The sequence below is a fragment of the Podarcis melisellensis genome, assembly GCF_964234715.1.
Source record: "Podarcis melisellensis genome assembly, chromosome: 7".
NCBI lineage: Eukaryota > Metazoa > Chordata > Lepidosauria > Squamata > Lacertidae > Podarcis > Podarcis melisellensis.
Window position 1 is genome coordinate 85,248,859 of NC_138539.1, and position 25,302 is coordinate 85,274,160.

The window sequence follows — 25,302 nt, forward strand, 5'->3', positions numbered from 1 at the left end:
CATTAGCAGGAGAATGTCTAGGGAGGTGATCAGACCCTTGGATGATAAGGAATCCATAGGTGTGCTAAAGGAGCATAAGGGAACTGCACAGAAGCCGAATGAATTCTTTGCATCAGTCTTCAAAATGTAAGATACAGGGCAGAATCCCTGGTGCCTGAATGAACTTTTTGCAGGAGGGAAGTCTGAGGAACTGAGGGGCAGTGACAAGAGATGAAGCCACAATCTTTGCTCCAGGAATTTGCACATTTGCTCAATCATGCTACACCATGTTTTGACTTAACATTACATGTGACGCAATATCGAAGGGGTTATATACATTGAAGATCATGCATGGCTAGCCAGTACAGATCTCCAAAGGACTGCAAGGACGATTTCTGTTCAGATACAGTAATACAAGTATGCTATATACACATAACACTACGTAAGCACAAGACACAGTTTTGTCTTTCTAGCTTTTCTAAAGCTCAAGAGGTGGGATAAATAAAGTCAAGAAAAGAACTGGTAACAAAGAGAGGGTGGGCAAAATAATTATAATACTTCATCTTTCTACAGGGACATTAATATCTTACTTACTGCACTACTTACCAGGACATAATACACCTTTAAATAAGTTAGGTATGTGTTTATGGGGTATGTTTTCATGTATGTTCTTTCCCTTGCACAAAGCCTCCAATGCTTCCCACTCAAACTTTTAAAGTATAAACACCATCTTTTCTTTATAAACTGCTATTATATTCCTACAACATTGTACCTTTAGTCTTCTCAAAGTATATTAGTCTTTAATATCCTCAATGTTAATATGGACCAATTGTAAATAAGCGAGGAATGAATGCTGCTTGGCTTAGAAAAGTTCGCTCTACTATTAGGAAAGAAGCAACAGGCAATGTTAGTTCATCATGTTTGGTATTCCAACACAACAAAACTGGCTGAAGATGCCCAAGTCTGAAAGGCCTCATCTATCAACTGTAAGAAACAGCACGCAGTCAGGCTCCTGTATGTGTGACCTCAGTCCAAAATAACACACCAAGATTAGTGGTGCACCTACATTTTGGGGACCCTGAAGCTTGAACTGATATGGGGGGGTCCCTTTGCAATCAGCAACAAAGTCTGGGTAACCACTGCTAACTTCTTCAGTGGCTTTGTTCCATGACAGATCACCAGTTTTGTTTTAGTTGCATCTCACATTTTGATTAAAATTGCTGTACTCACATGTCAAAGTCACTGGTGTGAACAAAATTTTCCTATGCTTTATCGTTTTTGAGTATCAGCTCAGTTGGTAGAGCATGAGGCTCTTAATCTCAGTATCATGGCTTTGAGTCCCATAGGTGATGAAATATTCCTGCATTGCAGGAGGTTGGACTAGATGATCCTTGTGGCCCCTTCCAACTATTCTATGATGGGGGGGGGAATGAAAATTAGGGAAATGTTATATACATGCAGGATCCCCTTTTTAAAGCATGATTTTTAATCCCAGTGCTTCTGGGATTAAGGGCACTGAAGATTAAGCTTCATTAATTTCCTAGTAGATTCGCCCCTGTATCTGATCACTGATGTTATGGGACTAAGGTCTCTCTGACCATGTGCTGGCAACCTGTGATCAAGTGTGTCAAAGAAGGGTGTGTGAGCAACTGATCCCCTAGGGAAGAGTGCAAAAGCCTGGGCAGAAGACAGAACCTTTTGGGACAAAATGAGCGGCACGAACTCCTCATCCACCTAGAGCAGCATGATGCTGCTGAAACCACAGTTCCACTCCTGCCTCCTCCTTTCAGACTTCTAAACAGGCCACCTAGCAGTTAGAGCACTCGTGCTACAGAGCATGTGTGTGTGTGTAACGTATGTTTTGCTATGTGTAAGCGAGCACTACATTCAATAAATGAAATGTTGTCGTCCCCCAACTCCACCCACCTTAAACTTACTTAAATTATTTCAGGAAATAGATTGACAGTATGCCCAGCTACAACATGCTTATTCAGACAGAGCAAATAAAGTCCTCTAGTTCTGGGGAATTGAAAGTGCTAGAATTGAATTCTACAACGGCACAGCCAAAGTGGCTTGCCGGGTGGGGCAAGGCCACCATGCTAGTTTCTTGGCATGTGGGTCACTTTTGCTTACCAGGAGGGAAACAGCGGGTTTTGCCAGGGAGAAGGGCCGGACAAAACAGAGAGAGCTTATTGGACCCATGACTAGAAATCATGGGACAAACAGACGTGTATCATGTAGCCATGATACCATGCCAAATGAAAGATCATGGGCCAGGAGATTCATGCACAGTAAAGTTACTATTTATGTTTGGTGTCATAGAAGTATAAAAACCAGAATGATCTTTCTACCAGTGGGGATTCAAGATCTCCCTCCACAACATTTCTATTAGGTAGACTGGCTCTCTGTCCAGAAGTACTGGAATAAAGAAAAAAAACCAGATTGTCCTAAAATCTAAATTGTTACATACTGGAGGATTCAGTGATATTTGTTGGTTGCCTTTGAAGGAATAAAGAAGGAAGGGAGGAAGGGCTGGATTTGTTGAAACTTTGTACAAAGTGACCATCTCCACTTCTCCTTCTCCCAGGATCTACAATATTTCTTTATTGCCTCCAGAGACAGATGGTGACACATGCAGTCAAGAAAGAATTCACTTTTTGTGCCAGCCTTTTTTTCTCTCCTTCAACACCTGAGGCTATTTGGAGAAAGGAAACAGAAGTGCAATTACCTGTTTCCAACTTCTTTCCTTAAATAGGCTTCAGACCGCTGGTCATGCAGCACAACCTTTCTCTAAGGAATACATCAAACGTTGTGCTGACTGTAGGACTGGAATAACTCCTCCAGTTCACCTCATTTCAGCAAACAACACGAGTGCTATTCCAGAAGCCCATCCTGGGGGTTGGAAAGGTGGCTGAAGCTCTGCTCTGGTTCCCATCACAAGTGGTGTTTTTTAAAAGTACTTCTGGCGCCACACTAAACATGCCTAAATGTCTCTTCCCCCATTCCAAGTTAAACTCGTTCACCCCAACCACCCTGATTAGATTACCATGCCACGTGGGAACAAGTGAATTTTGAGGGGAGATTTCAGATAAGCCTTAGTAAGTCTTTGACTATGTGGCTAGGATCCCAAGATCCATTTATGGAGCAATTTTGTATACACCTAACTCAGTCCGGTTAAGTTCAATGGAACTCACTCCTAGGCAAGTGGGTCCAGGACCGCAGCCACCTCGTTTCTAAGTTCTTTCAGTCTGTAAGTTCACCTTCGTCTTTCACACAAGTAGCCCATTTTCTTTTGCTATTTGTGGCTTCACCGGGGTATTTATGGGTTTTATTTACCTTGGCCACTCAATTGATTTGTTTTTTTCAAAGAGTTTACTAACTCAAGAGGAAGTTATGCTAAAAGTAAGCTGGGAGAGCAGCATGGTCTTAAAATTGCATGTGCTGAAGCAAGCAAGAGTGGAAACACGAGGGACAGAGTAGACTACAACAGAGTTGGGAGGGGGTAGAAGAAAAAGACGGTGCTTTGTAAACCGACCTGCAGGCATCCCCAGATACAGACACAGGGGAAAGCGGGGGGGACATTTCTGACAAGGGGGAAGGGCAATCTAGGTCACTATCCTTTTCAACCGAACAGAGTGGTGCTCGTAGCTCTGTAATTTTCAGCCTCACAGAGGAACTGTCCTCAAAGACATCGTCATCTCCCATGTCATCTGAACAGAAACCTGTGCTCTCTACCACCACACTGGATGATTTCTTTGGTTGGAGGCAGCTTGAGTTGTTATCCAATTCATGATTGCTGGCGCTGGAGCTACGAGAAGAGAAAAGGTAGTGCAGCAACTTTTTGCTCCGGGATGTTTCACCTTCACACTTCTCCTCCAGGAGAGGGATGTGTACTGCACTAGCCCCAGAAGCGCTAGAGTAATTGGTGGAAAGAGTCTGGAAATAAGAGAGTTTGGAGCTACTGAAATTAAAGGGCCTGAGGTTGAATGTTTTCTTCTCCTTGTGATAAAATGTGTTAAGCTTTAAACACTGCTCCTGGGCTTGTGAGAGTTTGCCTTCTGAACAGGTTCGTTCTGCGTAGTGAAAGCTCTTGAATGCACTCTGAGCCTTCTGGTCCATATCACTGAGAGACTTGGAGAATTTCAGAGACTGGATAGCTTTTCCATTCTTAGACTTGAGAACATGGCCACAATCATGCCCATGGAGCTTTTTCTTGGAAGCCTGCACCATATCCTGACAGATTACTGTCACAGTGGCCCCTTGAGTCAGAGAATTCTGGGAGACAGGATTTTTCAAGACAACAGCAGATTGCACTGGACTGTGATGACAACATTCAGAACACACTGCACTGGAACTGCATGCAGAACAGTGGAATAAAAGCACAGAAAGTAAAAACAATTATAAAAGGAATGCATACAATTACGTGAAGAAATGACAATTTCAGCTAGTGTGGGAATGACAAGTAGCAAGCAGAACAGAAGTGGCAAACAGTAGCATTAAACAGACAAGTCAATATGATGCCATGTGTGCCATGCCAATTTCCTTTAAGCGATGTGAACATGCCATTCAAAGCACAGCATGTGTGGGCAGGGATTGCTGAACCCTCCAAAAGTATTCTTAACAACTGTTCTCCTGGTGAAGCTCCAAGATCAGAAACAATCCCCACTGGAGGGAAAGCAGCTGAGGATAATGATTTTATTTAATTTATTTATCAAGGTTCTTGGGGCAGTTTAGAGTAAAAAAATAAACTGTAAGAATGAAGTAAAATACAAACATGAAGTCTAAATCGGAATAAAACCAGCAACAGCATAAATCAAAATAAAACCAACAGCAGCAGCTAACAGTAGTGCAAAGCATATGCACTAGTCCCAGGGACGAAAAACATCTGATCCTACCTGGCCCTGAGTTGTAAGGTAGCATACTTCAGAGAAGGATTGTCCCGTAGGGTCACCAAGTAACCTTCAAAGACCAGCAGCTGCAACAGCAGCAACAGAAACACCTAAAGCTTGGAGTGGGCATTTTCCATCACTGTCCCCCAGAGGAGGGAGAGCCAACTTGATGTCCACCAGAAGCTATTGGACTACCACTCCCATCATCCCTACCCATGTCCATGCTGACTGGTATTGATGGCGCTGTAGTCCAACAACATCAGAAGGGCACCACATTGGCATCTCCTGCCCTAGAGTTTTGTAAGTCACCACAAGCTTTTAAAGAAATCTTATTACTGCTTTATTTATGTATATTATGTTAGCCATCATGGAGGCCTGATGTGTGGCAAATCTTGTAAATAAAAATATATGTAATATAAATAGGGAATCTATTTAAAGAGAAAAAAGGAAGAAGCTGTTCCGTGCTTTTATCTTGAATTCTGGCCTGAACACCCTATTTGTTGTGCTTTTATATTCCACAGGTGGGCAGTCTTTTTCTGATTTATAGGAAATTGGCATGACATGCAATGTAACACACTAATTGTGCCCCCTGAACAACAACTTCAGCCCTTAATATTATACTCCAAGACTGCTAACTTTCCTGGGTCTTTTTTGCTTGGAAAGGCACTTCTGTTGTTGCGTTTTGAAAACACTAGAAAAATGGCTGCATATTGGAGGAGTCAGGTGTCTGAGAATCTTGCTTTGAATTGTAATCCATGCATCTCATCTCTGACAACTTGAGAATGTTTGTGAATAGCCATCATGTGCAAAACTGAAAGTAATGTTTTACTGCAACAACACAACCACTACTTTACCTGCATATATCCTGACTGGTTGGTGTAACAGATGTTTGACAGAAGATGCGAGGAGCAGAAACAGAGGTTGAACCACCAGCCTGCAAGAAAAATAACACGTATGTTTTTACATCAGTGTGTTTCACACAACAGGATTCTCTTTCTAACTACAATACATGATAATTGTTCCACACAGAGAGAACATTATCCAGAACAGTACACATGGGTGTAGAGAGAGAAAAAGGTAGAGGTGAGTTTACATCTTTATAAACAGCCGTTCGATTGCTGGTGGAGCCTCTTCTCTTTCCCTTCCTAGTTCTGACAATGAGAATGGAATGAGTGATTTGACATGACAAAATAATACAATTAAAGGAGCCAGAATAGCCTATAATTTCTTGTATGCATTTGCTTCCTATGGCAACCTTCTCCAGAACCCAGTGCAGATGTTCTATTTTGATGACCAATTTTGTTCAGGATCCAAAAACAGTCCTCCTGCCTTTTTTAGTTTTTTAACAACATGAATTATATTTACTACTGCACTGTTGTATGAAAGCACTGCTTAAAGTTGACCGTGATTAAGTGGTATACAAATTGTTAAAACAAAATTAAAGAAGTCTTGTCAGTAGACCCATTTAAAAATCTGCGATCCATTTACTAATTACATAGTTCAATCTCTTAGCCAAATAGCCAGATTTTAAGATATTGGCTGAGCAGAGCTATTGGTCTGAAAGTATAAGATGTTTCCCTTGTTTACCTACAGCTATAAGGTTTGATATATTTCAAGTCTCTGGGAAATCTTATAGCATTTAACAAATGTCCCAATAAATGTTTTTTTTAAAAAAAAACCCAACAACTCTACAGTGTTTCCATTCTGCCCTCTCCCTCTGCAATTTCACATATTAAAATGCTGAACTTCTAACAAAAAATTGTAACTTGTCCCTAAGTTCAAACCTCATAACCGAGGATAGAAAAGCAGCTAAGGTAACATCTTTTTTTAAGGAATCCTGCAGATCGTGGAAATCGCAGGCCAGTTAGTTTAGTGTCTGGCCCATAGAAGAATAAACCCTGTTGAAGCAGAACCTGCATGGCTTCTGCAAGGGCAAGTGCTGTCTCACTAATCTATTAAAGGTCTCTGCAACAAGCATATAGTTAGTAGTGACCTAGTTGACATAATGGACTTGGATTTTCAGCGAAGTAACTTGTGAAAATCTCTTGAGTAAGCTTTGCAGCCATAGAGCAAGTGGACCTCTCGTGGATCAGGGATTGGTTAAGCAACAGGAAGCAGAGATCTGAATAAATGGACACCCCTCCAATGGAGGGGTGTGAAACATGGAGTCCCTCAAGAATTAGTACCAGGCCCCATGCTTTCTAACTTGCCCATATCTAGAGTTAAGGATGAGCAGTGAGGTGGCCAGGTTGGCTAATACTAATCTTTTTAGGATGGCTAAAACAACAAAGTTAGTGAAGAGCTCCAAAGGGAACTCTCCAAACTGAGTGAAATGCAGTACAGTGGGACCTCGGTTTAAGAACAGTCCTGTTTACGAATGATTTGGTTTACGAACTCCACAAAACCAGAAGTAGTGTTCTGGTTTGAGAACTTTACCTCAGTCGAAGAACGAAGAATGGAATCTGAAGGGTGGAAGGGCACCGGCAGTGGGATGCCTCATTAGGGAAAGCATGTCTCAGTTTAAGAATGGTTTCGGTTTAAGAACAGACTTCCGAAACGGATTCAGTTTGTAAACCAAGGCACCACTGTATAAAAAATTCAGCATCAACAAGTGTAAAGTGATGTACATTGGGGCAATTACCCCCCCCCCCAATTCTCTTGGCAGTGACTGACCGGGGACAAGATCTTGCGGTCATAATGAAGACGTTGACCCATTGTACAGAAGCTTTGAAAAAAGTGAATTCCATGCTAGGGATCACTAGGAATGAAACTGAAAATAAAACTGCCAATATCATAATCCTCCCACAGAGGACCTTAAGGTCCATGAATAACCATAGTTTAGAGCAGTGTTTCCCAACCTTGGGCCTCCAGCTGTTTTTGAACTACAATTCCCATCATCCCTGACCACTGGTCTTGCTAGCTAAGGATGATGGGAGTTGAAGGCCAAAAACATCTGGAGGCCCAAGGTTGGGAAACACTGGTTTAGAGGTCCCGGGCCCTCAGGAAGTCAGACTATCTTCCACCCGGGCCAGGGCCTTTTCAGTGATGGCTCCGACCTGGTGGAATGCTCTGTCCCATGAGACTAGGGCCCTTCAGGATTTTACCTCCTTCTGTCAGGCCTGTAAGACAGAGCTATTTCACCTGGCCTTTAACTTGAATTAAGCCTGATCTTTTATTTCCCTTCTCTTCCTTCCCCCTCCCCTTTTATGAAGAGACTCTTGAGACCCCACAGCTAATTCTCCCCTGGCCTCCTCGCTGGCCCAAGTAGGACCAATTTAATTTAGCCAGCTAGCTCTGGGGATTATCTAATTGATTTTTGAATTTTATTGTTATTCATGTTTTTATACTGTATTTTATGCTGCTTTTATAATTAAATGTTTTAAAGTGTTTTAAATTTGTTGTTAGCCGCCCTGAGTGCAGCTAAATTTGTTGTTAGCTGCCCTGAGCACGCCCGGGAAGGACGGGGTATAAATAAATTTTATTATTATTATTATTATTATTATTATTAATGCAAAGCTATGGTGCAGCCACATTTGGAATAGTATGTACACTTCTGTTTGCCTCACCTCCAAAAGGATATTGTAGAGCTGAAAAGAGCAACCATAGTTATCAAGGAGATAGAGCAATGAGGAAAGGTTACAACATCTGGAGCTTCTTAAGTTTAGAGAAAACGAGAGTAAGAAGCAACATGATAGAAGTGTATACAGTGGTACCTCAGGTTAAGTACTTAATTCGTTCCGGAGGTCCATTCTTAACCTGAAACTGTTCTTAACCTGAAGCACCACTTTAGCTAATGAAGCGTCTTCAACCTGAGGTACCACTGTAAAATGATGCATAGAATGTAGAAGCTGAATGTTTGAATATTCAGAATAGGTAAGAAAATCCTTCTTCATACGGTGCATGTGATGGCCACCAACTTGGACGGTTGTAAAAGAGGACAGGACAAATTCATGGAGAAGAGGGCTATCAATGGTTACGCTCTTCCTCCATGGTCATGCTTCTGATTCCCAGTTGCTGGAAACTGTATTTGGGGTGGGGTGGGGGTGCTCTTGTGTTAATAATAATAAATAATAATAATAATTTATTATTTGTACCCCACCCATCTGGCTGGGTTTCCCTAGCCACTCTGGGCAGCTTCCAACAAAGACCAAAAATACACTAAGATGTCACACATTAAAAACAGCCTTCAGATGTCTTCTAAATGTCAGGTAGTTGTTGTTCTCTTTGACATCTGCTGGGAGGGCGTTCCACAGGGTGGGTGCCACTACCGAGAAGGCCCTCTGCCTGGTTCCCTGTAGCTTTGTTTCTCGCGATGAGGGAACTGCCAGAAGGCCCTCGGCGCTGGACCAAGTGTCCAGGCAGAACGATGGGTCCTGCTTGTAGGTTTCCCAAGGCATCTGACTGGTACTCTGAGAACAGGATGCTGGACCAGATGGGCCATTGCTCTAATCCAGCATGCTCTTCCTATGTTCTTAAGATTTAATTTTTTTTAATAGTCTACTTTAATATTTCTGCTGCTACAGGTTCTTGTAACCTCTTCTTCTTCTGAGAATTGAGCAACGCTTTACCTTTGCGACAAAATTTCTAATCTTGTCTGCCAATAAATTTTCTTTTTTTAAAATTTTTTTTATTACATTTTCAATTACAAAGTCAGAAATATAAGAAACTTAGAAGAAAAGAAAACAAATGAAGAAAGAAGAGGAAAAAAAGACAATCCAACTTTCAAAGACATTTTTACATTACTAACTGGACTTCCCCACATCTCCCTCACCCTGCGTTCTTTACAATAAACATATCAGCAAATTATTACCTTGTTTCGTACCTTATTTATATCTTTCAAGTATTATACTTCTAGATTTAAAGTACTTTTTATCAATTACTTATACCTTACGATAAACATAAAATAACTTTAAATTTCAGTTTTTTCTTACTTATAGCTTAATCTCCTGTTCTCCCAGTCTAGTTGCAGGAGCTAGAATTTCCAAATCATGCAGATTCTTAACATTCATACAACTTATAATGTTTTTGTAAATAATCCTTAATTTTTTTCCAGTCCTCTTCCATTGTTTCTTCTCCCAAATCTCGGATTCTGCCTGTCATTTCAGCCAGTTCCATATAATCCATCAATTGCGTCTGCCACTCTTCCAGTGTGGGGAGATCTTGTTCTTCCAGTATTTTGCAATGAGTATTCTTGCTGCTGTAGTTGCATACATAAAAAAAGTTCTGTCCTTCTTTAACACCTTTTGGTCAACAATGCCCAGGAGGAAGGCCTCTGGTTTCTTAGGGAAGGTGTACTGCCAATAAATTTTCTAGAGCATAGAATCTGCTGTTAAAATTAAGAAATCCCCCTGCTATTTCCTAAGTTATTGGCTACATTTTTTGCAGTGGTGGAATGAGATAATTTTGCTTCTTTTTCAGTAAAATAACAAGCAGTTCGTCTACCTTGTCTACCTTCTTCATTTCTCAAATGTTTTTAGTTCAGGGAAGTTTTTAATGTGTGATATTTTAGTGTATTTTTGGTTTCTATGGAAGCCGCCCAGAGTGGCTGGGGAAACCCAGCCAGATGGGCGGGGTACACATAAATTATTATTATTATTATTATTATTATTATTATTATTATTATTATTCAGTGAAATGCAGCACCTTCTCCATCTGAGTACAATTTAGCACTTTAATGGTTTTCTTGCTTCTTTCAATTTTTTAGATTATTATTATAAACTTCTCTAAAATACATGATTGCATGTTCTCTCTGGAAGAATCTAATTTGGGAGGTGAGCTGAAAAACCTTATGGCTCAATAATGGCCACTGACTGGTGGTATGGTATATCAGAAAGCAGTACCGTGATTTTGGAGATGGCTCTCCCAATACTTGGACTAAAAACTCCAAGGTCAAAACCTCTCCAACCTTATAGCCCACCCAGTCTCATATTCACTCTGCCTTCCAAACTGCACTCAGGACGGGTGAAAATGGAATGTGCTGTGCACAAGAGTGGGGTGCCGTTCCAGTACAGAGTATCTTTTGCATCATTAACTCAAGGACATTCCCACCCACAATCACTAAAGTCTAAATTATCTAAACTATCTTACTTTTAAAAGACATCTGAAGGTAGCCGTGTTTGAGGAAGTCTTTAATGTTTTATGCTGTATCGTGTTTTTAATATTTGGTTGGGAGCCGCCCAGAGTGGCTGGGGAAACCCAGCTAGATGGGCGGGGTATGTATCAATCAATCAATCAATCAATCAATCAATCAATCAATATTATCATCATCATCATCAACATCATCATGTAGGCAGACATAACCAAATATAATCTGAACTGCAAAACATCCCTTTCAGCAGCGCCCTGTGCAATGCCAAAATTCAGCACACACCTAATCTCTCGCTCTCCCGCTCTCCGCGTCCAGAGCGATTGAACCAGTCACGCTCTCCTAAATCCAACTCTGCAACAAGTCTCTGACATGCCCCCAAATAAATGACAGCTCTCAGGATACAGTGGTACCTCCTGTTACATATGCTTCAGGTTACATACACTTCAGGTTACAGACTCCACTAACCCAGAAATAGTACCTTGGGTTAAGAACTTTGCTTCACGATGAGAACAGAAATTGTGCTCCAGCGGCACAGCGGCAGCAGGAGGCCCCATTAGCTAAAGTGGTGCTTCAGATTAAGAACAGTTTCAGGTCAAGAATGAACCTCCGGAACGAATTAAGTACTTAGCCTGAGGTACCACTGTACTTCAAACCTCCAGAGCCAGCCACCACACAGCCCATCCAACAAACGACCCAAGTAAGGAATCTCAACCCCCAGGGAAAATGGCTATCTAGGAGCCCAGAACTCAGAGGGGGCACACAGCATGCTCCATGAGAGAAGGGGGGTGGAGAGGGCACTTTGCTCTTCCAGGATCTGTCCCAAAACACACAGATAATCCCAATCTGTTTGCGAACGCTCCCCTGAGAGCAACAGCAGCACCTGTCATAATGTTGGAATTCATGTACATATGGCAAGACCCAAACTCAGCCCCAGTCCTTGGCATGCCTACTGCAAAGTCTGTGCTGTTCACATCAGAGGCACTTCCTCCTTTGGCACCACAAATACCTTCCTTCAACAACCCAAGTGCTCAGTGCACTGTGGACACAAATTCCTGTTTGTTCTCCCCATTGGAGTAATCGAGAACCCAGACTATTGGCAGCCTAAGGTAACACAACAGCTACCAATGTTCATGATGTGGCAGGATCAAGGCACTTCTGCTGATCAGCACATGTTCACTACTGACATTGCTCATACAGAACCAGGCCCATGCATGCTTATACAGAATCATAGGAGCCCCCCAATAATATATGTGAGGGAGCCCCCCTAAAAACTTGATGGGTGTTGTTGAGGGTGTGAACAACCTATATAGTCCACATACCACCTAATGATACACAGCCATAGTATGAAACCATATGACCACAAAGCATATTAAATTACTTAATTATGAATAAGAGTTAAAAACAAAGATGTGGCTAAACTCATCCATGACAAATAGTAATGAACTCTAACATCCCCAGAGGCACAGATAAAGATTCAAAACTCATGTTTACTAAGAGCCAGCATGGGTTTCTCAAAAAGAAGTAATGAGAAACAAATCTTATTCTCACCCACCTCCCTTTTTAAAAAAATTGTTGTCATTTTTCACACAGTATGGTTTTTGACATAAGCATATACAAAATGCAGTAAGAATGATAAGTGTAGGGACCTGAAATCTCCTAAACAAATGAAAAATAAAGAAGTATTACACAATACCTGTTCTTTCTCTTTCACCTTGTTCTTAGAGACTCTGGAAAAAGTTACATCCCGGGCTGGAATCACAGAGATTTGATGCAATGGCATATTCATCACACCACCAATACAGAATTGGCCCTCTCTTGTAGATGACGTTCTGGATATTAAGTGCACTATCTGCCTTTGCTAAGCCATACACCTAAAAAATAAATATCATGGGGTGAATTAGCAGAAAACTGATGAGAAAATTATTTCCAATATTGTATTTATATGCCACCCAGTAACGAAAGTTTCATGGGTGTTTTACAAGTAAAAGTACATGAAAATAAAATATAATGCAGAATAAAACCAGTATAGCATTGCAGAGATAACAGGTCTCTATAACAATAAATTCTCACCACCCTCAGCAAACTATAGTTTGCAAAAAATAAAAAATATGAGGGTAGGCATGACCAATCAATTGGGATAAAATAATGCAGTTCTGTACGGTATACACATATTTGGTGTAAAATATTACGTTTCCTAATTGGCTACATTTATGGAACTAGTTATTTCTTTTGACACCTCACTTTCCTTATCTCAGCCTAATAATTCCCATTTATGGAATGCTCTCCTCAGAGAGGCTCGTCTGGCACCTTCATTAAGTACCTTTAGGCACCAAGTGAAAATGTTTCTCTATAACCTGGCCTTTGGTTGATTAATATTCTATGGCCTTTTAAATGTTTTTGTGGGAGGGTTTTATTTTTTAATTCTGTATTTTGTATCTTCATTTTGTATTTTTATGTTGTGAGATACCCTGTGATCTTTGGATGAATGGTGGTATACAAATTTAATAAATAAAATAAAATAATTGTCACAACTCCTCCATAATTTAACACTGCCAGCTCTTGCCTATGCCATTAAACCAGGCTGCACAGTGGAGGCACACCACCTCTAGCCCTTTCAAGAACAAGGACTGCACTGCTCCTTCTCAGCCCCTCTTGGGGCCACATGTCAGCGGTGAATGTGGCCCAAAAAGATCACATATGCACACATCCACACCAGAACACATTGCACATTAGAGCACACATTCAAATGCAGACCTGAGACCCACAAACCAGCAAAAAGCCTGCCCACCCCACTCTTTAGCTGATCAAATAATTAATTGTGGCACGGGGTTAATCATCACCAGGATCACAGGTAAAGGAAGAGTTGACCAGATGAGGAAGAGTTATATGCATATTGCCTAAGTTTATGAGCTGCCAACAACTAGTCCTGGAAAGGCTACGGCAATGAAATCAGGAGTAGGCAAGTCCCCCCCCCCCATTGAGACCTGGATTCTCTTGGAAGTAATCTGTCAACAGCGAGTGGACGATAAATGCTGGTGGTTGTGGCCAGAGGGACTTCACTCTCTCTTCTCTCACAGGCCTCTTTTTCCTGGTAGATAACACAGGATCATGGGAGTGGGGAGGAAAGTTTAAACCTCTCCCCTCCCTGTGATTCCCCGCCCTCACTGCCCCATGCTACTCAAGGTACCTGGGGAACAAGTGAGTGTGGGGAAAAGGAGGCTGAACTGCAAAAAGGGTTTATCTTGCAGGAGAGGAGAGGGGAGAGTGCTCCTTAACTGGGATGCCATTGCTGAGAAGGACATCTGGTAGGTCATGGATCCTCTGTCCTTGTTGCGTAAAAGTATCACCTAGAGGGGCTCCCCATTCCCAGGCAGAATAGAAAATGGGTTCCAAGCCACTCAGGCTTTGCATATCAAAATTAATATACTGAATTGGGCTCCATGATGAATAGGTATGGAGTACAGATATTTAAGGACATGGTCATGAAAGGTAAAGCCTATCAGAATCTCAGATGCTACATATTCCATTAGCTGCAGCCTCCAAACCATTTTCAAAGGTAGCCCCTCATAAAGACAGCAGAAACAGGAGCATAGTTGACTGTGACCAGGCAATTCCTGGTCCAAAATGGATGGAGCTCACAAACCCACTTGAACTGGAGAAAGGCACTCCACATCACCCAGACCCCCTTAGGTCACAAATCACCGCAGAATCCATCAGTACCCCAAAGACTACACACCAGGCCTTTTAGGTGTCCAAAACAAGCTGCCTTCCTATTTGCTGGATCTAGGAACTAAGCCACAGCACTTCTGTATTGTCAGGATTCAGTTTCAATATTTTGTATATTTGTATTTGTATAAAATATTATGTGTATAAACACATCAAAACAAAAAAAACAGACTTCTGAGTGCTATTCCTATGTTACCTGCCAGCTTCAACTGGAAACTGGAAAATTTTAATGCCTGTATCATAGTAGCAAAAGACATTAAGTCAGCTGCTAAAATTAACTTGGACCCCATTATTATCAGCTCTAAGTAGGGGGTATTTCCCCTCATGAGACATAAAAACATCTTGAAAATGAATATGCCACACTTTTAACGTGTGTGTGCCTCCAATTCATATTCTGCAATCCTTTTTCAACAGAATAACCAACTACTGTACTTAGACCATTTATTTGGACCAGGAACCTGACACCATATTGCAAAGAAAAACTCCAATTTCAGTGAATAGTTGAGAGAATTAACCTGCTGTGTTTCAGCATCTATCACAACCTCACAGCTGGTGGAAGTGAGACAAGGGGAGCAGGGCAGCCACTGGGTATCTCTGAGGTCAAAATGCCTCAAGAAACCCAAACCCAAATCAATTCTTACCTGACATGATGGCAAGCCAGGGAAATTTCCAAGCCTAGGCAACCACACCTTTGAATCTTACTTCTGCACAGTCTCCCAAATGGGAAAATCAAATTCCAAATGGGCAAAAATTGTCCTTGCCGTGAGCCTAGGCAGAAAGAGAAGTTGAGAAAATAAATCACAAGTAAACAAGTAAACTTTATGATCACTTGAGGACCTCAAGTCCAAGTACTGACTCTCACTATGTGCAGCATACAGATAGATAGCCATGTTGGTCTGCCATAGTCAAAACAAAAAAAATTATTTCCAGTAGCACCTTAAAGACCAACTAAGTTAGTTCTTGGTATGAGCTTTCTTTTTTTTTTTAATATAATTTTTATTAAGTTTATAGTATACAAAATCCAACTTCCAAACACTTATTTCCATAAATCTAGTGGACTCCCCCCATCTTCCGAACACTGCATTCTCTGTAAATTTAAAACCTCAGCAAATTGTTAACTTATTTTAAACATAATAATATATCTTCCATTTTATCGTGATATCTGGTCTCTAGACATTTCAGTCCAATTCCATTGTTTTAGTTTCAGCACAATAAAATTATTTCATTACACCACTTCTGTCTTATAGTTCCTTATTTTCCAATTCAAAAAATTAACCGATGCTGAAGCTGTAATTTCCTAAAAAGGAGCATTTTTTAACATTCATACAACTTATAATGCTTTTTCAAATAATCCTTGAACTTTTCCCAAACTTCCTCCGTTTCTTCTTCTCCCGAGTCTCGGATTCTGCCAGTCATTTCAGCCAGTTCCATATAGTCCATCAGCTGCGTCTGCCATTCTTCCAATGTGGGTAGATTTTGTGTCTTCCAGTGCTTTGCCATCGAGATCCTTGCTGCTGTAGTAGCGTACATAAAGAAAATTCTATCTTTCTTTGCCACCCTCTGGTCCACCATGCCCAGGAGGAAGGCCTCCGGTTTCTTGGGTAAGGTAAATCTAAGCACCTTTTTTAGTTCATTATGTATCATCTCCCAGAAGGCCTTCACCTTCGGGCAGGTCCACCAGAGGTGTAAGAATGTCCCTTCCTCCTCTTTACATTTCCAACATTTGTTGTCGGACAGGTGATATATCTTTGCAAGCTTGACTGGGGTCATGTACCACCGGTATGTCATTTTCATAATATTTTCCTTCAGGGCACTACATGCCGTAAATTTCATTCCGGTGTTCCATAACCTTTCCCAGTCTTCAAACATAATGTTGTGCCCCAAATCCTGCGCCCACTTTATCATGGAGGATTTAACAATCTCATCCTGTGTATTCCATTTAAGCAACAAGTTGTACATTCTCGAAACTAACTTAGATTTTGGCTCAAGCAACTCTGTCTCTAATTTCGACTTTTCCTCCTGGAAACCCACTTTTTTGTCCGCTTTAAAAACTTCCTGAATTTGAGCATAATGTAACCAATCTCGCACCTTGTTTTTTAACTTTTCCATACTCTGCAACCTCCAATTATCTCCAATTTTTTCAATTATTTCCCAATATTTAGGCCAGTGGGCCTCCATATTGAGTCTTTTCCGTGCTTTGGCCTCCATCGGTGAGAGCCACCTCGGAGTTTTACTCTCCAATAAGTCTTTATATTTTGACCAGACCATAAAAATTGCCCTTCTGACAATATGGTTTTTGAATGATCTATGAACTTTAACCTTGTCATACCACAAATATGCATGCCACCCAAAAGCATTATCAAATCCTTCCAGGTCGAGGACATCAGTGTTCTCCAATAAAATCCAATCTTTCAACCAGCAGAGGGCTGCAGATTCATAATATGACCTCAAGTCCGGCAGGGCAAACCCCCCTCTTTCTTTCGCATCCGTTAGTATTTTAAACTTAATTCGGGGCTTTTTGCCCTGCCAGACAAATTTAGAAATAGCCCTCTGCCATTTTCCAAAACATTCCACCTTGTCCACGATCTGGAGGGCCTGAAACAAAAATAGCATTTTCGGCAATACATTCATCTTTATAGCAGCTATTCTACCCAACAAGGAAAGTTTCAATCTTGACCATGTTTCCAAATCTCTTTTGATCTCTGACCAACATTTCTCATAATTGTCCTTAAACAAATTCAAGTTTTTGGAGGTCAAGTGCACCCCCAAATACTTTACTTTTTTAACCACATTTAATTCCGTTTCTTTTCTGAACTCCTCTATTTCAATAGTTGTCAAATTTTTTGCTAGAACTTTAGTTTTTTGTTTATTCAGCTTGAATCCCGCCACCCGACCAAAGTCAGAAATTAATTCTAACGCTCTTTTAGTACTAGAGGCTGGCTCCTGTAGTGTTAATACCAAGTCATCTGCAAATACTTTCAGTTTATATTGTTTCTCTCCGACCACAATTCCCTGTGCCAACCGGTCATTTCTAATCTTGTTCAATAGCACCTCCAGGACTGAGATAAACAACAGAGGAGACAGAGGGCACCCCTGTCGTGTCCCTTTTTCAATTTTGAACTCCTCTGTCACCACGTTGTTCACTATCAATTTAGCTTTTTGTTCTGAATAGATTGCTTCTATTCCATTTTCAAACCCCCGCCCTACTCCCATCCTTTCCAAATTTTTCTTCATAAACATCCAAGAAATGTTGTCAAAGGCTTTCTCCGCATCAATAAAGATCAACACCGCTCTTGTATTTGACTTGGTATGAGCTTTCGTGTGCATGCACACTTCTTCAGATACACTGAAACAGAAGTTTATGTGCAGCATGTTCAGTTGCAATGTTGAATTAGGAAGGTCTTCAGCTCAGATGCACTCCATGTGTTAAAATTTCCAGAGCGCACTAGGCTCCTCTGAGACACCATAAATCAGCCTGGAAGTCCAAGCAGCATGGAGCTAGGGATGCTTTGTGCTATAAGATAGGGAGTTGCACTACACTGTTCCCTTTCCAAAAGTATACTATATAAGCATGACTATTAATATGTGCAAAAGCATTAGTGAACTCTTGGGAGTGGATTCCAGTGGGACTTTAAACTCCCACCAAATTTTAGGGGATGTAAATAAATACTTGCATCATATTTTTAACCTACTTTTGCAAACAGGTATGTGCTCTGTGATTTGATGCTAGTATCCTATGCAAAAATCATGAAGACCAGACCCATTGGAATTGGTGCTTTGGATCAATGTTTGAATCATACCAGTGCTGTCAAGGGCCAGATCTGTAATTTTGACTCTACAGCCTATGGATCAAGCATAGAATCACAGAATCGTAGAAAGGGACCCTGAGAGTCATCTAGTCCAACCCTCTGCAGTACAGGAATATCAATGTAAGCTTTCTTTCAATGGTTTTGAGAGGATCCCCTCTGAAAATCATACAATGATCCACTTTTTATTCACTATGCAGTAGGTTTTCATGGTCACCTGTGTTAATTTTGTATATCCCAATATTCTGATAATGGCTAAACACCACACACCAGCCACACTATTATGTGACTAATTTGAACCCAACTGTGTTTTGACTATATGCAATTTTCTCTTTGGGTGCCATCCCTGGAACGTAGTTTGCGTGATCTGCTGGATCAGACAAAAGTTCCATTTAGATCAACATCATTTCATTTCGTACAGTGGAAAATCAGATTGTGTCTAAAAACAGGGCATGAAAACAATATCCCCTCTCAAAGCAACTGGTACATTGTCTCCAAGGTTCCATACAACTATTATGTATGGCAAGCACTCAGTGATCCAAGTATCCTTCAAGAGTATTTCTACTTTTCTTAATATTGTTTCTCTGTCCAGGGCAGCTGTATACCAGCTCCATCTGGTACACAGGCTGAGACCCTACCTGCCCAAGGACTGTCTCGCCAGAGTGGTGCATGCCCTGGTTATCTCCTGCTTGGACAACTGCAATGTGCTCTATGTGGGGCTACCTTTGAAGGTGACTTGGAAACTACAGTGGTACCTCAGGTTACATACGCTTCAGGTTACAGACTCCGCTAACCAAGAAATATTACCTCAGGTTAAGAACTTTGCTTCAGGATGAGAACAGAAATAATGCTCTGGTGGCGCAGCAGCAGTGGGAGGCCACATTAGCTAAAGTGGTGCTTCAGGCTAAGAACAGTTTCAAGTTAAGAACAGACCTCCGGAACGAATTAAGTTCTTAACCTGAGGTACCACTATACAACTAATTCAGAAAGTGGCAGCTAGACTGATGACTGAAAGTGGCTGCTAGAACCATACAACACCAGTCCTAAAGGATCTTCATTGGCTCCCAGTGTGTTTCTGGCCTTGGTCCAGTATACCTGAAGGAGCGTTTCCACCCCTATCCATCCCCGCCCATCGGGCTGGGTTTCCCCAGCCCGATGGGCGGGGTATAAATAATAAATTATTATTCTTATTATTATTTAAAAATATAAGCTAGTTGTCCCCACCACTTCCTGTGACAATACAGCAGACCTGCAAATTATGTGCATGTAACTCGTGAACTTTCAGCTTTAATTTTTTTTTGCAAGAAAAATGAAGGGAGGCAAAAACTGGGTGGACATCCAGAAAACCAAAGTGGCAATTCCAGCTGCGATTGCACCCATTGCATTTTAACTATATGTGATTTTGGCTTTACGTGTTAAGTTGCTGTTGTGCTGTTCATTTCATATATTTGTTCACAGTACTTTCTTGTCTGCTGTCAATCTTCTACCCAAGTTTCTCCACACCAACCTCTACCATGCTCTGCCTCAGTCACCTTTTGTATAAACTAAAAAGGTCCAGATTGCTACCTCCTTTCCACCACAGGGGAGATGCTCTTGGCCCTGATCATCTGGGCAGTTTTCCCAAGGCGGAGTTGCTGGCCCCAGTCCCACCCCCCTTTTGGAGAGAAACTTGCGCACAGCATCCCACATGCTGTTACTCCACGGATTTCTATGGGGTCAGATCTTCACACAGAGGCAGGGATCCCCAGCCATAGCCCCCCACTATCCCCTTCCCAACCACATACCCTCCAACATTTCTCTGATGAAAATAGGGACCTCCTATTCAAATAACAGCAACAACAACAACAACAACAACAACAATGATAATATTTATAGCCCCCCATCTGACTGGGTTTGCTCCATAAACTCTGGGCAGCTTCCCACATCTATAAAAACAAAATAAAAAATTTAAAAGTTCAGATGCTCAGGGGTCACGTCCCTGCATACCTTCCAACATTTATCTGATGGAAATTGGGGCCTCCTGCTCAAATTAATAATAATAATGATGATGACGATAAATTCTACTATTTATACCCACCCCCATTTGACTGAGTTGCCCCACACACTCTGGGCAGCTACCCACATCTATAAGAACATAATAAAACATTTGAAAAATTCCCTATACGGGCCTCCCTTCAGATGCCTGGGGGTCGCATCCCTGCAAACCTTCCAACATTTCTCTGATGGAAATTCAACAACAACAACAACAATAATAATTTTACTATTTATACCCACCCTATCTGACTGGGTTGACTCACACACTCTGGGAAGCTTCCCACATCTATAAGAACATAATAAAACATTAGAAAAGTTCCCTATACGGGCTTCCCTTCAGATGCATGGGGGTCGCATCCCTGCAAACCTTCCAACATTTCTCTGATGGAAATTCAACATCAACAACAATAATTTTAAACCATCAACAATTATCAGCTGCAGGAAAAAGAAAGTATTTATATTAAGAAGCCTGAAATCGGGAGGGATGGAGGTCAATAGGTGTGTGGAGGAAAGATTTAAATATTTAAAGATATAAAGACTTAAGTGTGAAGACAAAGAACTGTAACGGAAGCTGATGTTATATTTATGTTATGTTTGGATATTCTTTTTGAAATGGTTGGTTTGTTTTCTCTTTTGGTTATCTAAGTGAAATTCAATAAAAAGAAATGAAAAAAAATAATAATTTTACTATTTATACCCACCCTATCTTACTGGGTTGCCCCACACACTCTGGGCAGCTTCCCACATCTACAAAAACGTAATAAAACATTTGAATAGTTCCCTATATGGGGCTGCCTTCAGGTGGCTAGAGGGTCGCATCCTGGCATCCTTCAACATTTCTCTGATGGAAATAGGGACCTCCTACCAAATAATAATAATAATAATAAATATAAATAAAAAAATACTACTATTTATACTGACTGGGTTGCCCACACACTCTGGGGCGCTTCCCACATATACAAAAACGTAATAAAACATTTGAATAGTTCCCTATGCGGGGCTGCCTTCAGGTGGCGAGAGGGTCGCATCCCTGCGTCCCTTCAACATTTCTCTGATGGAAATAGGGACCTCCTACTCAAATAATACTACTATTTATACCCACCCCCGTCTGACTGAAAAGTTCCCTATGCGGGGCTGCCTTCAGGTGGCGAGAGGGTCGCATCCCTGCGTCCCTTCAACATTTCTCTGATGGAAATAGGGACCTCCTACTCAAATAATAATAATAATAATAATAATACTATTTATACCCACCCTATCTGACTGGGTTGCCCCACACACTCTGGGCAGCTTCCCACATCTACAAAAACGTAATAAAACATTTGAAAAGTTCCCTGGCTAGAGGGTCGCATCCCTGCGTCCTTCAACATTTCTCTGATGGAAATAGGGACCTCCTACTCAAATAATAATAATAATAATACTATTTATACTGACTGGGTTGCCCCACACACTCTGGGCAGCTTCCCACATCTACAAAAACGTAATAAAACATTTGAAAAGTTCCCTATGCGGGGCTGCCTTCAGGTGGCTAGAGGGTCGCATCCTGGCGTCCCTTCAACATTTCTCTGATGGAAATAGGGACCTCCTACTCTAATAATAATAATAATAATAATAATACTATTTATACTGACTGGGTTGCCCCACACACTCTGGGCAGCTTCCCACATCTACAAAAACATTTGAATAGTTCCCTATACGGGGCTGCCTTCAGGTGGCGAGAGGGTCGCATCCTGGCGTCCCTTCAACATTTCTCTGATGGAAATAGGGACCTCCTACCAAATAATACTACTATTTATACCCACCCCCATCTGACTGAAAAGTTCCCCTGCGTTCAGGTGGCTAGAGGGTCGCATCCTGGCGTCCCTTCAACATTTCTCTGATGGAACTAGGGACGTTGTCCGAAGGGAAAGCGGGACGTTCCCGGGTCTAATCCAAAACAGGGACCCTGGGAGGCTCTGCACCCGCCACCCCGCCTCGCCGCGCCGCTTCCAGGGCGGCTCCAGCCTCCGCTCCCCTGCGCCGGTTCTCCGGCTACGGGCGCTGCTCCTGCCCGGCGGCGCGCAAGGAGACGAGGCCCCGGCGCCGGCTTCCCTGGCGGCGAGGCCCTTCTCCCCTCAGAGCGCTCACCTCGCCGCCGCCTCACGGGGAGGCCGACCAGGCCGCCGCCGCCGCCGCCATAGCCAGGCCGAAGCCCCGCGGCCCGCCTGCCGAGCGAGGCCTCCGAAGGGGCACCTGTGGCGCCCGCAGAGCAGGAGCAGCACGACGACGGAGTCGACGAGCCCCGGCCGCCTCTCGCGATTGGCCGGTGGGGGGGGGGGGAGGGAGGAGGGGCCTGAATAAGCCACGCCCCTCCCCGCCGGTCGAGCGCGGAGGGATTCCGACCGCGGGTTTTATTCGCGGGTTTATTCCGTACGGTCCAGACGCAGGTGAACCTCAAGGAGGCGGGTCGCAATAAAAAGATGAGGCCGGGAAATCCGGGAAAATTCACTGGAAAAAGAAAAGGAAGCTGATTTTATTTATTTATTTTGGAAACAGGAGCTCTTGTTAAGGGTGGAACAATTTAAAAGGGCAAGGCCCGCTTGCTTATGTATGACACGTGTGTGCTCTCTCTGTATGTGTGTGTGTGTTGGGATCCAGAGGTCAACACGCACGTTTCCACCACGAGAAGACACACGATCAGCTGCAAAGACAAGAGTTTATACTGAAAGCGAAAGCGAAGAAAATGCGACGCTGGCATACAAAGCACTTCGCATTTGTAATTTTGAAGGAAAATGCAGCCAATCGACTTTAAATTATTTCACTGCAATGGTTCAGCAGCCAGCAGGGGTTTTTTTTTAGGAAACTTGTGGGGGTTTTTCCCCCTTTTGTTGTTTATTTATTTTATTATTCAGAGGCTTACACTACATCACTGCAGTTTGGTCAGAGCAAAATGGATCCAAACTCTGTATCTGAGCAGGGAGAAGTCTGTCTATAGTTCTGAAATGTTGACTATAATATAAAAATAACTTCAGATATCAAGGCAGAGGACTTTTCTGAGGGGATGTGCTCTGCAGGCTTCAGCTTCCCAGGAAAAGCTGCTTCCGGCACATTTCTGGCAATTCATAGCTGAAGGCTAACCAATGTGCTAATCATATCCTCAAATAAAGAGGCATTTCCCTTCTCAATAAGCTGTTTATAGCAGCCCCATTACATCTGGATAGTACAAACTCATATTCTCCCATGTACTGATGAAATAGCACATAATGCATTTATTTGGGCTTGTTGGCTGGCAGAAGTTGCGTCGCCATGGACTGAGAGACCTTGGGAGCTCTTCTGTGGTTACAAGTTATCGTTCAGAATTACAAAAATACACAGCAAATTCCTCTACACCTGATTTCTCTGGAACGGTGATTACTTAAGGAGGCAGCTCTTTATTCAGGGAATGTGCGTAATTTCCTCCAATGCAATGCCACAATATTCTTGAATGTGCTTTGCAATGCAAAGCAGCAATGTATTTCTGTCTTTGGCAACTCTTAGGGTTGCTTGTGTTTTTTAAAAAAAGCTTTACAGATCCAAAGCTCCAATACGAGCTGGATGCACAAATAATTGTAGTTGGATATATAAATTCTGTTTTTAATTGGACAGCATACATTTCACCAGGAACATTTCTCACTTCATTATCAAACTGGGCAGACACACTGCGAAATACAAAGGGACAAAGTACCGTATTTTTCGCTCTATAGGACGCACCAGACGATAAGACGCACCTAGTTTGGGGGGGAAGGAAACAAGGGGAAAAAATTCTGAATCCCAGAAGCCAGAACTGCAAGAGGGATCTGGCTTCTGCGATAGCCTCTTGCTGTTCTGGCTTCTGGGATAGCCGCTGAAGCCTCTCCCGGGCAGCGGGATGAAGGCTCCCCCTGGCCGGAAGAGGCTGCCCTCTGTACCTTCCCCCATCTCCCGCAAGAACCGCATGCTTTTTAAAGGGAGTGCGGTTCTTGGGGGCTTTTCTGGGAGGTGGGGGAAGAGACAGAGTCGCACGCTCTGTCCCTTCCCCCCACTTCCCACAAGAGCCGTGCGAAGCCTCCGCAGGGCAGCAGGGAGCCTTCGTCCTGCTGCCCTACAGAGGCTTCGCAGGGGCTATCCAAAAGCCAGAATAGTTAGAGCTGGTCTAGCTTTGCGCGAAGCATGGGGAGGCATGGGGAGCCTTCATCCCCGTGTCCTGCAGAGGCTTCTGGGACAGGCCGTGAAGCCTCCGGAGGGCAGTGGGATAAAGGCACCCCGCTGCCCACCAGAGGCTTCACAGGCTGTCCCAGAAGCCAGAACAGCAAGACGGAGCGCTGCGCAGCGCTCCTTCTCCCTCTTCTGGCTTAGCCGCGCAGCCTGCATTCGCTCCATAAGATGCACACACATTTTCCCTTTTGTGTAAGGAGGGGGAAAGTGCGTCTTACAGAGTGAAAAATACGGTAATTGGACGAAGAGGCGTTATAACAGCCCATTCTGTGTTGGCTGCACGCTTTATCTTGTTTAGCTCCCTCCACCTCCATTGTGTACACTAATTTCAGGAAAGGCGCTACCATGCGGAGTGCTTCAGCTCAGTCCTGCAGAGCAGTGGTGTTGCTTGGGTTCCCATCTTCGCATGCGCTCCCACTTACATGCGCGCCAAAACCGGCGCTGAAAGGGGGCAGGGTGGAACGGGGCAGCGGCAGAATGGGGGAACCCCAGTGTAAGTGGCTCTCACCGGGGTGCCACAGAAAGAACGTGTTTGGTCAAGGGAGCTGTGGACTCAAAAGAATTGAAAACC

At 42.7% G+C, this 25,302-nt stretch overlaps 1 protein-coding gene across 1 annotated transcript in view; it reads right to left on the reverse strand.

Moving 5' to 3' along the window:
* Positions 1-22,665, reverse strand: part of MARCHF8 (membrane associated ring-CH-type finger 8) — a 36,337-nt gene extending 13,672 nt beyond the window's left edge. The window contains exons 1-5 of the mRNA XM_081917849.1: positions 22,647-22,665; positions 15,324-15,450; positions 12,650-12,827; positions 5,723-5,802; positions 3,515-4,333 (exon numbers count right to left, since the gene is read on the reverse strand). Of these exons, the coding sequence (XP_081773975.1) occupies positions 3,515-4,333; positions 5,723-5,802; positions 12,650-12,742 (992 nt within the window). The 5' untranslated portion in view covers positions 12,743-12,827; positions 15,324-15,450; positions 22,647-22,665. The remainder of the gene's footprint in view (positions 1-3,514; positions 4,334-5,722; positions 5,803-12,649; positions 12,828-15,323; positions 15,451-22,646) is intronic.
* Positions 22,666-25,302: the final 2,637 nt, after the last annotated feature.